The 14,666-nt window shown below is 40.1% G+C and overlaps 1 protein-coding gene across 2 annotated transcripts in view; it reads left to right on the top strand.

Moving 5' to 3' along the window:
- The window catches only part of stk32c (serine/threonine kinase 32C), a 106,133-nt gene that overhangs the window by 54,522 nt on the left and 36,945 nt on the right, over positions 1-14,666 (top strand). For both annotated transcript variants that reach the window (XM_086258374.1, XM_086258373.1), the window contains one exon: positions 13,830-13,981. In XM_086258374.1, coding sequence (XP_086114500.1) covers positions 13,830-13,981 — 152 coding nt within the window. The remainder of the gene's footprint in view (positions 1-13,829; positions 13,982-14,666) is intronic.

Here is a 14,666-nt window from a genome sequence, read left to right as displayed (position 1 = left end):
GAGTTTTGTAAATGATGCCTAAAGCAAATCATTTCCTTTGGAGAGCGAAGCGCTCTCAGTCTGCTAGAATAATGTGTTGTTATGCAGGTGTGCTTGTGCTGCAAGTGCCATCATTTATATGTATTTATATCTGTACTTGAGACTGTTCTTATACTAGAGAAGAAAATGTATCCCTCTTTCTTTTCTTTTTCTTTTTTTTTTTGCTTGTATCACATAGCTTCATTTTGCACAGCTAAGCCTCAGAGAAGTCCGGTATTAATGGTCATGCCTGCCGTCTTCCCGCAGCTGAGCAAATGGATGGCCGAGCTCAGTAAGCACGTTCATTTCCTGCAGGCTGACAGCAGCCGCTGTGGAGCAGGAGACATCCAGTGGAATGAACCAAATGAAAGTGCAAATTATTCTTTCTTCTCCCAGGATGACATGTTTATCCGACCCTGAAACTGTGTTTTCCTCTCTCGACTCACTCAAAGCACTCTTACCAGAATGAAACGTGGGTGAGAGGAGCGTGTTTGGTGCAAGGGAGTGGGCGCATTTGCACGTTTCCGGGTTACCCTTTACTTAGGCACGTCTTTCTAAATCATTCTTACCAACAACAGGCATGAGCTGAACGTTAACCTGAGGCAATGGAGAATGCACAGTAGATTTCTGGAGAACTTAATAGAAAAGACACGGGCTGCCCTCCTTCTCTTCCCCCCCGTCATCCCTCTCTGGACCAGTGGCCCTCTTGTCCATGTTTCCCTCTCTGTCCATGTTTCACCCGTGTGCCTCAGTTAGAGGCTTCTGGCCGACTTGGCACTTACCTGACCTAGAAAACACAAAATCTGCAGCTTCCTGACTGAGCCCACTAAATTTAACACCCAACCTTTTTCTCCTCGCTGCAAGCCTTGTAGTCCCTGGAGCTTTAGGCCTTCTGACAGCAATTGATAGGACTGCTAACTATAGCAGAACAGTGGAGAGGACGAGGCGGTGGAGGAAGGTGGATCGGAAAGGTAAACAACATACAGCCATCAGTGGGATTTAACAGGGACGCTCTGCTTTGAAGCGCGACATGAAAGGGCTTTTTTGTTACCAAGTGATATGTTCAGCTAATAAGCATTTAATAAGTGCATGTGTTCAAGGAGTGCGTAACACTGAGATTAACCAGAGGGAGGCCTGGGTAGAAAAGAGCCGGAGGCTGAGGCAGATGGTTGGGGTGCAGAGCTAGATCAGTATTTTTTCTTTTCTTTTTTTTTTTTTTTTTTTTACATATGAAAGATTTAGAGTGGAAGAAGGCAGATTTGGATTTATATACTGAGATATAAACTCAGAGTTTTAGCCTGCAAAATCACAGAGAGAGTGGCTGCAGGTCAGTCTCCTCTGAAATGTTTAGGGACTGATTTCATCAATATATTAGTTGATACAAAAAAAGGTGAAAGAGTGGTAGTCTGTCTCAAGACCTCGTATCTTATTATTAGGGTTTAATAATGTTATTATTGCTATCCTACACTAAAAGGTCATTCGTGGTTCTTGATCTAGCCGTTGGCAATTAATTTTCCCAAATGGCCACATGAGAAACTAGGACTGTTGTGAAGGGCTGCAAAACTAAGCTTATAAAGAAATAGAAGTGAATATTGTGCAGAAACGAGTTGGCTTAGTGACCTTCCACAACTGGGACTGTTGTGGAGGGCCATAACTTTCCCAGTAACCATCAGTCAATCTGAATAATATACAGTATATTTGTGGGTTACAAAGATTAGTTTCATTGCTCTACTAATAGAAGTGCATTGGGCCAGCACGTGCAGTACAAGGACCTGAAACTGAATAGAATTCAGCCCTTATTAAATGTGTCTTTTGCTTTTTAAATTGTTCTTTCCAGCAAGTTTCGTTTTCTGCTGTTTGTCCTAATGAGCACTCTCTTCTTTATAAATTCAGTTCAGTATAATGCATAAAAGAATCCATAAAATGGTAAAAATATATGTTTTGAGAGATTGTCTCCCATTTGCGGTTAGCGGTGTCATCTACAACAGATGGTGAACTATAAAACAACAAGAATAAAATTTCTACAGTTTGTTTTTAGTTCAAGCTCTTAAGTTGATATGAATTCATGGGTCTGGGCGTATGAAGCATATTTAAACATAATAAAACCATCGCCAGTGCCAATATGAGAGCCAACCACTCTGAATTACTTTTACTCTTATACTTTAATGCAGCGTGTAAGATTTTATGATGCTAACTGAAAGCATTTAGCGTCTTATAAAGCATCTGCTTTATCACCCTTATTGATGATAGTTTACAAAATGAACATCATGACCTCCAAATAGCGACTGAGACCATAAACTCATCAAGAGAGCATTTTCTGAGGTCTGAGAACAAGAGAGCAGAGGTCTGTCTTAACATGGAGCTCGTTTTGCAACAGGACTTGGCCCAAGTTTAAGGTAATTCCGCACTGGCTTCACTTTTCAGACCCTGAAGATACGTCCATCTTTTATAGAAAGTTTATGGCCACCATAAATCATCTTGTAATGCCTGGGGGCACTGGTGCCAGGGTTTACAACCTCAGTCATGCTTTAGATTCAATTGTGTGTCCTTAAGCAATTCTCTTAAACTCTGAGCTTTGTGCTTATTATTAAGGCGCTCTGCCTTACTGTGATGTCTAATATATATATATTGTAAAAGCCATGAGTAATGGTACTACATGTGATGCGATCTCTTCTCGGTGATGGATGACACACATTATTAAAAGATAGTAATGAACTTCCTGATTTGCTATTTTAAGCATCGTTTGAGGCTCTTGCCAATAGACCTGTCAGTCTTCACTGTTTTCCACTCATCTTCTTTCATAATTCTTTATTAAGTTAATAAGGAATAAGGGAATTGAAAAAGCTTCTCATGGTGTATTCGGCTCTTTAATACAACTGAACTTTTTTTTTTTTGTATTTACCTCCTTGAGTGGAGACGTGCTAGGTTACATTCAGAAACCTTTCCCCCCTCCTTAGCTCAACTAAATCCAGCGCTTTTCACTCCAGAGACTGAATCTTATATTCTTTTTTTTTTACTGTGAATTCTCCAGTGCCCCGTGGAATCATTATCCAGTGACCTCCTGAATTAACATCCTCCACCCGTTCGGCAGCTGAGGTTAGAGCTGGACAGATCATCTCAGTGGAATATATAATTAGTCTCATGATCTGTAGATGGGTCGTACCAGCAGATAGGTCACATTGAGTCCCAGTGGAATTTTTCCCAGCAAATTTAGGGAGGCTGCGTTGTTTAAATAGAAACCTGAATCGTGGTTTCGTTCACATTTGAACGCTTGAGACACTGTAATACACAGCAGCTGCTGCACTGGCCTTTTCTTCTACGGCAATATTAATTACAGCATCCTTGAATAATCTCTTTCACTTGGCTCTGTGCAATGTGCACTCTGCTGAAAAATTAATGAATTTATGTTGCTTTTTTTTTTTTTAATGGATTACTTCTGGTTTTAAATCAGAGTTTACATGTAGCTGCTCCCTTCAGAAGCCCCACTGTTAATCTGTAATTGCTGCTCGTATCGCCTCATTAAGGATTCTCAAGTTTCTAGAACATATGGGTGAATAACTGAGCTGCCTTTATTTAGAGTGTTGGATGTTTTCATGTGCTGTTCAGTCGTAGGTACGTGTCTCTTTGCTTGCCAGGCGCCCCTGGCTGACCCTACGGAGATCAACTCCAGGAAGCAGCCCGCCAAGCTCCTTGTTATTAGTGTCATTCGCCTCTCTTCGTCCTTATTAAATAATGATTGTGCTGCAAAAACACACACACACACAAAAACAAAGTTGGTTTCATGCTCCAGAGCTCAAAACTATTAAAAGTGAGCATCTGAGCTGTTGTGATGCAAAGCATGGATTCTGTGAGGCAGAGACAGGCAGGTGCTCTCATCTGTGGCGCTACTCCTTGCCTTTAGATTCCCCCTGCATCCAATAGCTTCTAACAGCACATAGAGAAATATACGGAGAAACGGCGTGGTCCCTGAATGAATGCTTATTGTGTGTGTCTGTGCGCTCGTCTGGCCACCTCTAAAAAGCGCTCTGTAGGAGAGATAAACAGGTGCTATGTGCAGCTGGTGGTCAGAGATTACAGCCAGCGTTGTGACAGCATCTCACCCAGAGCCAGCGCCGCCGTCCTTCCCGCTGCTTGGAGACATGAAATCTGGAGCCAAGTCTAAACCCTGGACAGAGCTCATATGAACAGCTTTTTTTCTTTTCAGTTGTGTTTGCTCATTAACACTACCCTTCAAATCCCCTGGTGCACGAGACTAAAGCGGTCTCATAGCTGCACTGCTGAATTCAATAACACTCGGACTGTTTCTGTATGTTTGCGATCAGTAAATGCAGCTGGCTATTTGTCACTCCCATAACTTGCTGGGCTCAAAGGAAACACAATATAGAACAGTTTTCCATGTTGACAAATCCCAGTGAATTAACACAAATTGTCTGTGTATCCAAAAGCTCATATTGCTCGTAGCGTTTTCCACTGACAGAGATTTCCTCAGTAAATACTCGCCGCTTATAAACTCTATTTACTCACTTTTAGTGATGTTTGTTGTAAAGTACAATTCCTGCTGATGGGAATTTTGGTTTGTTTTTAAAGAAAATAAAATACATCATGACCTTTATTCAACTGGATTAAAAGGTCAAGTTCGTGAATGGTTTTCATCATACCTAAAGTTTTAGATCTGCACAAAATTTAATCAGGTGGTCCCTCAGGATCTGTCCTAGGTCCATTACTTTTTAATCTTTACATGCTGCCACTTGGTACTATCATGAGGAATCATCATATATCATTCATACACAGTTGATCTTACCCACTGTTCACAAATTAAGAAGCTGCGTTGGATCTCTTGAAAGTTTTTAGAACGGAACAGAAATGAGGTGGAAATATTTGTTGTTGATCCACAAAGTCAAAGACAGAAGACGTATTCATGTTTATCATCTCGTTCTCTGAAACACAAGCAAGTCAGGAATCTCGGGACTATTTTGGACCGCTCAGTTTTTACAATCATATTAGTAAGGTCACCAGTGCCGCTTCCAGATCATTTGACTGATCACTGAATCCGATCTGAGGGTGTTTTCACTGCGGCCCTGTTGTTTTTGTTTGTTTTTTTTAAAGCTACCTGCTGACCTGAGGTCAGTTAAAGCTTCTTTCTTTGTTCCGTGTAATCTTGTTTTTTTATTGTTTTTATGTTCATTAAATTCAGTTGTTCCACAGTTTCCAACCACTGGCAATTGCTCGTGCGTCCACTAACTTCATTATACATGTTTGATATGAACATTCAACATAGTAACAGTGCATTTTTTAGACAGTAACTACAGAAAATGTAATAGATTGTAGGGCTGCTCGATTATGGCAAAAATGATAATCACGATTATTTTCACTGAAATTGAGATCTCGATTATTTGACGATATTTATTTAACAATAACAATGTATTGAATAATGACTTTAAAGATTGTCAAAAAATTATATAAAATAGTGTGCAAATACTGATAACAGTGCAAATGTTTGCAATATAAAAAATAAATGAAAAATGTAAACATCTATGTTTAGTGAACTTTGCAGTGTTGCTCTGTGGTGCAGCTACGACACCGTAGCAAAGTTTACACACTATGTCTACTTGATCCACGTCTGACTGAACTCATAATGTTTCCACACCACTGAAGTTTTTTTTTACCTCTCTTTTCAACCAGCGGCAGTCACTCTCCTCTCCAAATAACTTCTGCTTAGCTTTCCGAGCTTCCCTCGGGTCCTCTTAATCAGCGGTCCCCGGACCGGTACCGGTCCGTGAGTCGTTTGGTACCGGGCCGCGAGAGTTGAGGCTCAGGTGTGAAATGTATGGTTTTCAGGGTTTTTATCGGTTTTCAGCGTTATTTTGTTATCATTTTTTATCATTTACTCGGTTTTCCTTGGTCTTTTCACGTGTGGTATGAATAAATTTTCTTTTTTTCGGTACTGGTACTAGTTTTATTTTGTTGTATTTATCCACGACACCTTAAAGGCCGGTCCATGAAAATATTGTCGGGCATAAACCGGTCCTTGGCGCAAAAAAGGTTGTGGACCGCTGCTCTGACACGTGTTCGAAATGCAGAGAGGTGCGCTCGATTTGCCACACGGAGCAGCGCGAGAGTAAAGCACGAGGGAGGGGCTAATAATCGGCTCAGTCATTTTTAATGATCGTTGAAAGCCCAGATCGTAATCGTGATTAAAATTCGATTAATTGAGCAGCCCTAATAGATTGAATTTAAAAATTAAACTCTAGACTCTCTAGAATTAGTTGGAAGTAGCAGACTGGGACTAAGAGCCATAGTGTTTGGGGAAGTCAATTATGTGACTGCTGCTGTAGGGAGCAACCCCAAAGGCACTTTTAATACAGATTGTGACAAAGTGGGTGAGAAGACCATTTGTCTACATTCTTAGTTAACATTCTTGTTTTGATTTAACCATATTTCACATGTAATCTGCAATAGGCAAACATCTACTATCCCGGGTTTGTTTATGTTCTGCACTTTTACAGATTATATAATATAACATCTTGGTTTAAATCAATTCATACAAGTTTGTTAAGTTAACATGTTATTTATTTCAACTGTTAATTTGTATTGTTTGAACTTACCTTTACCTACCTGTCTTCCAGAAGCAAAAGGAGGAAATGTAGTTCTACTTCCTGCTTTATACCTTCTGGGTTCATCTGAGGTCACAGGAAGAGACCAAGGGCAGGAGGGGAAGAATTCTTATAATTTAATAAAGTTGATTTTAAAGGGTTTATAAAGAAATAGATTTAATGTTGTGATATGTATTGATTACACCAGAGTTTATGTTGCCAGTCAAGAGGAGTAGTAGAGGATGAATATAATCATGTTCATCTTACCTACCTACTGAATGGAATAGTCCAGAGGAGAAAGTGTTTGATTAAGGGGACTATTTAAGCAGACGAACTCAGGTGTTTCAGAAGAAGGGTTCAGGTCAGTGTAGCTGTGTGCAGTTTGACCTTAATTTCCGTTGAGTTAAGTTCAGTTATGTTTATTTGAATTGAGTTAATTATAGAGTTGAGTTTCTTATTTGTTTCTTTGTAGATATTCTTGGGCCACAGAATGGTGAATAAATCACTTGCTACACTGGACAGCATCAGTCTCCTGCACTTCTTTGACCGCTTAAGTCGAGTCCTACCACACAGATTTTTATCATTTTATCTGAACGTCGATAGATTTAGCCAAACGGCATCATCAAAAACCCAGCAACATGTCTTCCAAAACTGTGTCTGAGATAAAAGTAAAAGCTTCCAAAAACTCTCCACTGTGCTAGTTTTTGCTAAAGGATCCACAGGCATGTTTCTGTTACTTTTTCAGTTTTAGGAAGTTTAAATAAGGCTGGGAAACACGTTGCCATTTTCCAGCCAGCTGCTGTCGGTCCAGGCAGTACCACTGAAGCAGATTAAATAGATATTTAAGTTTAAATGTGTGCACGAAATGCTTTCTAAAGTTTCCTGATCATTTTGTTTATGCTGAAGTAACATTTCCTGGGACTCATTTATTAGGCAGCACTGTTCTTTTCTTTTTTCTCTCTTTTTTTGTTTTTGGATGACTCTTGCTGGCTGGAGGCTGGTCAGTCCAGAGCCTGACGTGGCCGCTGTGCCAATTTATTAGCCAGCTCTTCTCCCAGATGCGCAGCTGGCCAGCCAGCGGACAGATCTGGCACCGTCCTCAGATTTGCCCCTCTTCCGCCCTGCTTGTTTGAAAACAAACTGACCTTTATCTCTGACAAATATTCAAAGCAGTCTGACTAGCAGGTGTTCCTAAATTAGAATTTAACGAGAGCCTGGCCAGCAGTGTTAACGATAGGCTGACTCACACCGACCGTTAGCGTTTTAGAGATAATGTTACAGAATAATTAGGAACATATGAGTGTCCACGACTGCTCTGAGAGAACTTGTCTCAGAAGGTATCTCTTTATGGCACCTCAGTCCCACACTCTGCAATTGCGGGGATCTTCCATCTCAACTGATTTAATTCTAGGTGAAAACGTCTCCATTCATATGCAAATAGCTTGCAAAACATTCCACCTCACACCTCTCGTCTCCAAATTGTCACTTTTTTCTGCTCCATACTAAACTGGTCTAATGCATTGAATTGCTAATACATTCTATGAATAAATGAATAAATCCTTTTTAAAAGTCATCATTTCACTCCGCTGACCGGCTCCTGAGGATTCCAGATAACACGAGGGTAGTGGAAGATGACTGATAATTTGATATCTGATTGGTTTGGAAATGTTGTGTTTTTACATTCTACGATACTGACACACAATCACCAATAAATACATTTCAAAGTAGCTTTGTGCAATGCAGGGTAACAGAATATGGTCAGCACAGAAAAGCATGATGAGGAAAACATCCATGCAAACTGATTTTTCATGTATAAAGTCGGACACTATTTATAACCTTCAGCTCCCCCTGTGCCTCCGTCGGCTCTCTTTGCAGATGGATTATACATGAACCCAAAACTGTAAACCTTGCAGTCCTAAGCAGCAAGCTGTGAACCTGAGATATTTATCAATTTGTACATTATAAACATAATGTGCCGTAGAAATATTGTTAAAGTAAAAAATGTAAAGAGAAACTGAACATTTCTGAGATTTCACTTGCTTTGCTTTGGTGACCTTTCAACCCTGAACATGAGAACAGATTTCAGTCAGACCACTTACATTTGAAATGTTGCATCACAGCAGCAAAAACAGTCTCCAAGCGCATCACATCCCACAAATATGATAAACACAGAAACTGGACGGAGCTGAAAGAGAAAGAGTTACAGTATTATTTTATTTTTTGCTTTTCATGTGCACATTGAAAAAAAAGTGCACATCCAGCAAAACCAGTGAAAAAATGTAAAGCACACGATTCTTAATCAGCGCTGTCATTAACTGAGCACATGCTGTGTACAGCCATTCATCATCTTTACTGTTCTCTCAGTCAAGACTTCAGACCTCAAGATTTCACATTTACTGATAATTTTAATCATTCGACACGCTTCACTTGGAATATGTAAACTAATGAGAACACTTGTTTTTGGGTAAGTCATCACATCAGATTGAATCAGATCACATCATCACGTAAACATGATGATATCTTGTATAATGTGGTGTATATGTTATATTAGAAATCATTATTATTTCTGCAGATCATATCAGTAAGGAAGCTGAATAAATATTGATTGATAACGGGGTCGGATTAAATACGCGTGCACTTCTTCTCACTCCTTTTCGATATGGAACTGAATCAGGTGAAGCGATATTAAAATGTATTTTGCTTTATTCTGTAAAGCGTTTTTTTTTTCCCTTTTCTACGCTAAACGAACTTCTGTGTATTGTTTACATGATCGGTATTGAACACAAAGCCATGTTGTGCAGGAGTTGCGGATGGGGGACCGTTTGGGGGGGGAAGGAAAAGAGAAGAAGCAGCACTTTCTTTAATAACACTTATAGGAAGTCTAGAGTATCTCTAAAAATTTATTGTGCTTCTTGTTTGAAGAAAGAATCGGTGTAAGCGCATCTGAAAATCCCGCTTTTATCTCTAAAAACCTACGAAAAGGATAGAACGGCTTTTAAGTAACTACACTGTGGAGTCGAGGGGAAACGCAAACATCTAGTTTCTATTCTCCAGTGTTGATCTTTTCTACTTTAATAAGTAAGATTCCATTTTTGAAACGGCTTTCTCAAAACGAAATGTGGCTACCTTTATACTGTCTGTTTAATTATGTTCTATAAAACCAACATCAGGTACAAAACTAAATAAAATTAAATAACTTTAAAATTTGCATCACTGAATAAATTTTGTGACACAAACCGTAGTAAACTTAATAAATCATGTTTTTGAAATTCTGTCTTGAAATTGATGTTATTGTATTCCACATTGGTGTGCAGTAATATACCAACAGTTTTAACAATAACAGCAGACTTGGCAAACAAACAGGAGACGAAGAAAGGGTTTGATGAATGTTAGCTACGATGAGCTGGTGAGCGTGATGGGAGGGGGGGAGGCGGGGGGTGAACTTGAAGATCCAGATGGAAGCAAATGGAGAGGCAGCGAGTCAGACCTCTGTGCTCCAGGGGAAACCACGAGTACAATTAAGTAGATGATGTTTTACACAGTAATGGCTTTCCTCCTGTCACTGTTCACATAATGTCTATTTTAACACCTCATTAAGCTTGGTGTTCAGTCTTGAAATCATTCTTTCCCAGCAAATCAAGAGGAAAAACCCTTATTTCATTGGCAGAAGTATGTAGCTTCTTGAAGCCTCTTTATTTGTTTGTAATGCAAACATAATTTAAACATAGCAGCGAAGGGCTCGGTAACTCATTTCAGGACGGTATCATCATATTTGTGAAAAGTGTTGCAGCATGCACAGCTGCACAAACATCCATCTGGATGGAGGCGAGGGATAGTTTCTCTTCCCTCTGGCATTTTTTCCCTCTGTTTTCTAAGACTGAAAAAATAAGAAAAATGCTGTGAAGGGTGTTTTTTTTGCAGTGCATCAGGGCCAGAGTGCTATGTAACAGCCATCTGTGTGGATCTGACTGTAACGAGCAGACCTGCGAGAAGATCCTTGGTGGACAATTCAATCCAGGAATGGCTGAGTGTCTATAACAGAAATAGGGAGGGGGGGGTTAGCATTAAATGCTTCACGTGGTTGGCAAATGTTACAGTCAGTGCAGCGGTGGCCAAAACAGCTGCTTAGATTTTGTCCTTTAGGTAGTTGGACAGTGACTGATGCTGAGATTTATGTGGTTTTTCTAAGTTTCACATTCACTGTGTTAGCATGCACACAAGATGCCATGTTGTTGGAAGAAATCCAGTTAACGAGGAAAATCAGAGGACATTTTTAAATGTAGGTGGTCGGTAATCATATTCCACCCCGGCTCCTTCCTTGGCTTTAAAACAAGGCTGACATCTTTTAAATGTGTTTACAAGGATGAGTAATGGTGTTCCTGCTGACCTGCTGCCACTGTGATACTCTCCCTGTCTTTTTGTCATCCACACACACACATTTGTTGGAACCCAGATAAACAAAACCAAGACGACGGTCTCTAATAGAAATCGATAAAGATCGTGACAGTGGGGTGAGGCTGGCTCCTCTCAAATAATGGATTTAATTAGGGCTGAACGATATATCGCATTTGCGATAATATCGCGACATGATCAAGTGCAATTTTCTAACCGCAAAGGCTGCGATTATACTCTGGACATGTCCAAATTCATGGGCTGCATCCTCCTGAGGCCGCATTTGTAGACCGATTACGTCACAGCGACGCGCCGAAGGCTGTCCAAATTACTACCATATCCCAGAATTCATAGCGCGGCCCAGCCAAACTCCAGTTTCCAACAATGGCGGCCGCTACTAAGTTTTAAAATTACTCATACTAATCTTTCAGGGTCACAAAATAAACTTTTAAAATATTTTCAGGCGAGAAAGTAGTTGTGTAAACATCAAATATCTGCTCGGTTTATCAAGATATCCCATATTTGCAAAAGTGCTTCGACGTTTTCAGAGGCGTCTGCTACCCACCAGCTCGACAGCTAGCCGGGACCTCGAGGGTTACTGATGCGGCCGAGAACGGCACAACTCCCGGCACATCATTTTCAGATCACCGCGGAGTTTCGCTGCTCGGGTTAAACGTAATATATAAGTCACTTAGACAACCTAAAAATGTTATTGTTGGGCTTTTTTCAGTGTTTTGTTTGTTCGTGAGTAAATCGGTTTGGCTGAGATTAAAGTTATTAGATTAGATAAAATAAAACTTTATTAATCCCCCGGGTGGGTTCCTCCTTGGTTTTCACACAGCTGACTAAACGTCAAACAGAAAACTTATTAAACAGAAGTATGAGACAGTCGAGAATTTACACCAGTGTCTGGTTATATTTTAGATAGCAAGAAGCAGACGGCCGAGTTTATTAAACTCCACCGAGACAGCGGTGACGCTAATCAGAACTAGACCGTCCAATTTCACGCCTTTAAATTTTAAAGGCGTGTTTGTGTGTGTGTTTATACAATTGCTATTATGTTTGCACTTTATGTGTAATGTTACTGACTGCAGAGATCAGTAAGATGTGTGTATTTTTATTTATTAGTTTTATTTATTTAATATTATTTTTTAATTGAATGACTGTCTAGTAGTTCACAGATGTCGAAAAACTGAGTGTGGTAAAGCCACTGATTTTGTTTATGTATATTTCTGCAATCTGCACATTGTACTGACTTTCATTTTAATGTTTACACCAGGGTTCCTTGTCAGCACTTTATGCTCAGATGTTTGTAAGCTAAAAATAAACTATTGTGTATGTTCAAATATACTGTTGTGATTGAAGAAGTTAAATAAAAATGTCAGTCATCAATTCATGCATCACCTCATGTCATCATAACAGAGGTCTGTCTTCCAGGAAAGAACAGTTTAAAATTAATGTAATATAGTATTGGCCATACTATATGATGTATTGCTTGTCTTTGTTTAATAATACAGAAGACAAAGACCTTAAAAAATAATCGCATATCGCATCGCAATCGCAATATTGGGGCAAAAAATCGCAATTAGATTATTTTCCATAATCGTTCAGCCCTAGATTTAATCCAACTTTACTGTGTTTGTTCCTTTTTGTAGCACATGAAGCAGCTCTCCACCGGCTGGAAGTTCTGGATAAAGGGAGCCTGAAGCTAAAAAACTAAATGATGTAGAGAAGTAGTTCACCAACCTGACCAATGAAGCCAGCCAATAGGGAAACCACGAGATGGGAAGGGCATTGGGTAGCTGGTTAGCCAACATTGAGCTTTCAGGATAAAAGCAAGGGAATTATACAATTGGATATCATGTCTTTTTTTTTTTTTTTTAGATGACAAAATAAAAGCATTTTTTAAGAAGGATGCTAAAACAAGTCGCCTATTACTTGGGTGAGCCGCCAAGTTAGCATATTTGTCTGCAGGCTTCATGTTCGTGTGATATAGAAGAATTCGGTTTGAAGAAAGGCGATATTTTTGCAGAAGCTACTGTAAATGTGTATTCACCCTCTGGCTCATTTAAGCATTTTACTGACGGCGTCACGCGTTGGTGGCATCCCTGCTCAACAGTCATGCAAATTAGCCCTCACCATCCTTTGGAGACGGCTAGAAAGCCACATCAAAAGGACTGATTCTGATTTCTTGTCTTCAAGTCTGCTATGACACAGCACACGTGTAATGGGTATGTGTGTTATTGAATGTTGTATGTGTTCCTTCTCTCCTCACCAGCTTTAAATCAGTCTTCCTGAAGTGAGTTTTATACAAAGATGAAACTGGAAAAAACAGGCAGAAAACATAGAAGATAAAAGTCCAGCGGTGACCTGCTAAGCAGGACTCTGATCTGTTTTTAATGACTGCAAGCTGTAATGTTATTGTAGCGACCCCTCTGGAGTCCTGTCCTGTTCCTGACCCTTCACTGATACTTCCTGATAAGAAAAAGAAAAAACTGTAATCAGTGTTTAAATAAATAATGAGGTGATTTGTTTGGAAGTGGTTTCTGTTGTTGTCTCCCGTGTTTTCGAAAATGAAGTTTATTTGAGCTGCTCGGTTTATGAGTGCAGGGCATCCACTCAGGTTATCGCGTTAATCAGCAGCTGAATGATGCCGTAGGCTGTTTAGAAAACATTTTATTCGCACAGCAGCGTGACCGCATTTGTACACCTGCACGAAAAGCAGCTAAATATTTATATTATCTTGTACTAATGTGCCCAATTTTGTTTCTCTGTCTCTTCTCCCTTTCCCCCCCCTCCCTCTGTTCTGTCCTTTCCCTGCTGCAGGTATGCATTGTACAAAAGAGGGACACCGAGAAGATGTACGCCATGAAGTACATGAACAAACAGCAGTGCATAGAGAGAGATGAGGTCCGAAACGTCTTTAGAGAGCTTGAGATCCTACAGGAAATTGAACATGTTTTTTTAGTAAATCTCTGGTGACTATCCTATGTTTTTACACTTTCAGTGTGGTCGGCTCTGTTTGTGTCGGTTGCCTGCTTCGCCTGTCTGTGCGCTCCGTGCGTCCGCCCTCAAGTGATTCCCAGTAGACGTGTGCACGCTTGCTGTAAAAATCTGTCGCATCCTTTAAATAGAAGCACTCTGTTTGAATGTTATGTGTTGCATGTGGGTAAAAAAAGAAAAAGTTTAATTAAAGCTTGAACAAATTCTCCTTCAGAAACCAACAGCTATTAACTTAAGAAACGATTTATAGCAGAGAGATATTCTGGGATATTAATTTTGGCTCTGAGCCCATGAAGCACACATTTGATAATTACTGTGGTTTGAAATGACCTCACTCTTCCCTCGAGTATGATATGTGGGTGAATGGAGGCTGCGTTCATTATTCAATGCTCATCTCCGGGCGGGACACATTTCTAAATGTAATTGGGGACCTGGCACGGCATTCACGCCGTATTACACAAAGCACTTTGCTCCTCTGTAATTGGTAGAGCGGTTGTGCACGTGCTCGTCGTCTCCGAGCAATCGCTGCCAGAATATTCCCACGTTCCGTGATGGATTGATTACGCGGAGCGAGACAAAGCCGTGTCCGGGGCTCAAGTTGTGAATGATTTAAGATCAATCTGCAGAATGCATTTGCCTGCTAGATACTCTTACTTCACT

This window comes from Aulonocara sp. 'chitande type north' Nkhata Bay, linkage group LG13 (genome assembly GCF_057382095.1).
Source record: "Aulonocara sp. 'chitande type north' Nkhata Bay isolate Kocher_YH1m ecotype deep benthic linkage group LG13, A_spYH_male_GT1.1, whole genome shotgun sequence".
NCBI lineage: Eukaryota > Metazoa > Chordata > Actinopteri > Cichliformes > Cichlidae > Aulonocara > Aulonocara sp. 'chitande type north' Nkhata Bay.
Note: the sequence above shows the minus strand (reverse complement) of the source record. Positions and strands in the feature narration are given on the sequence as shown.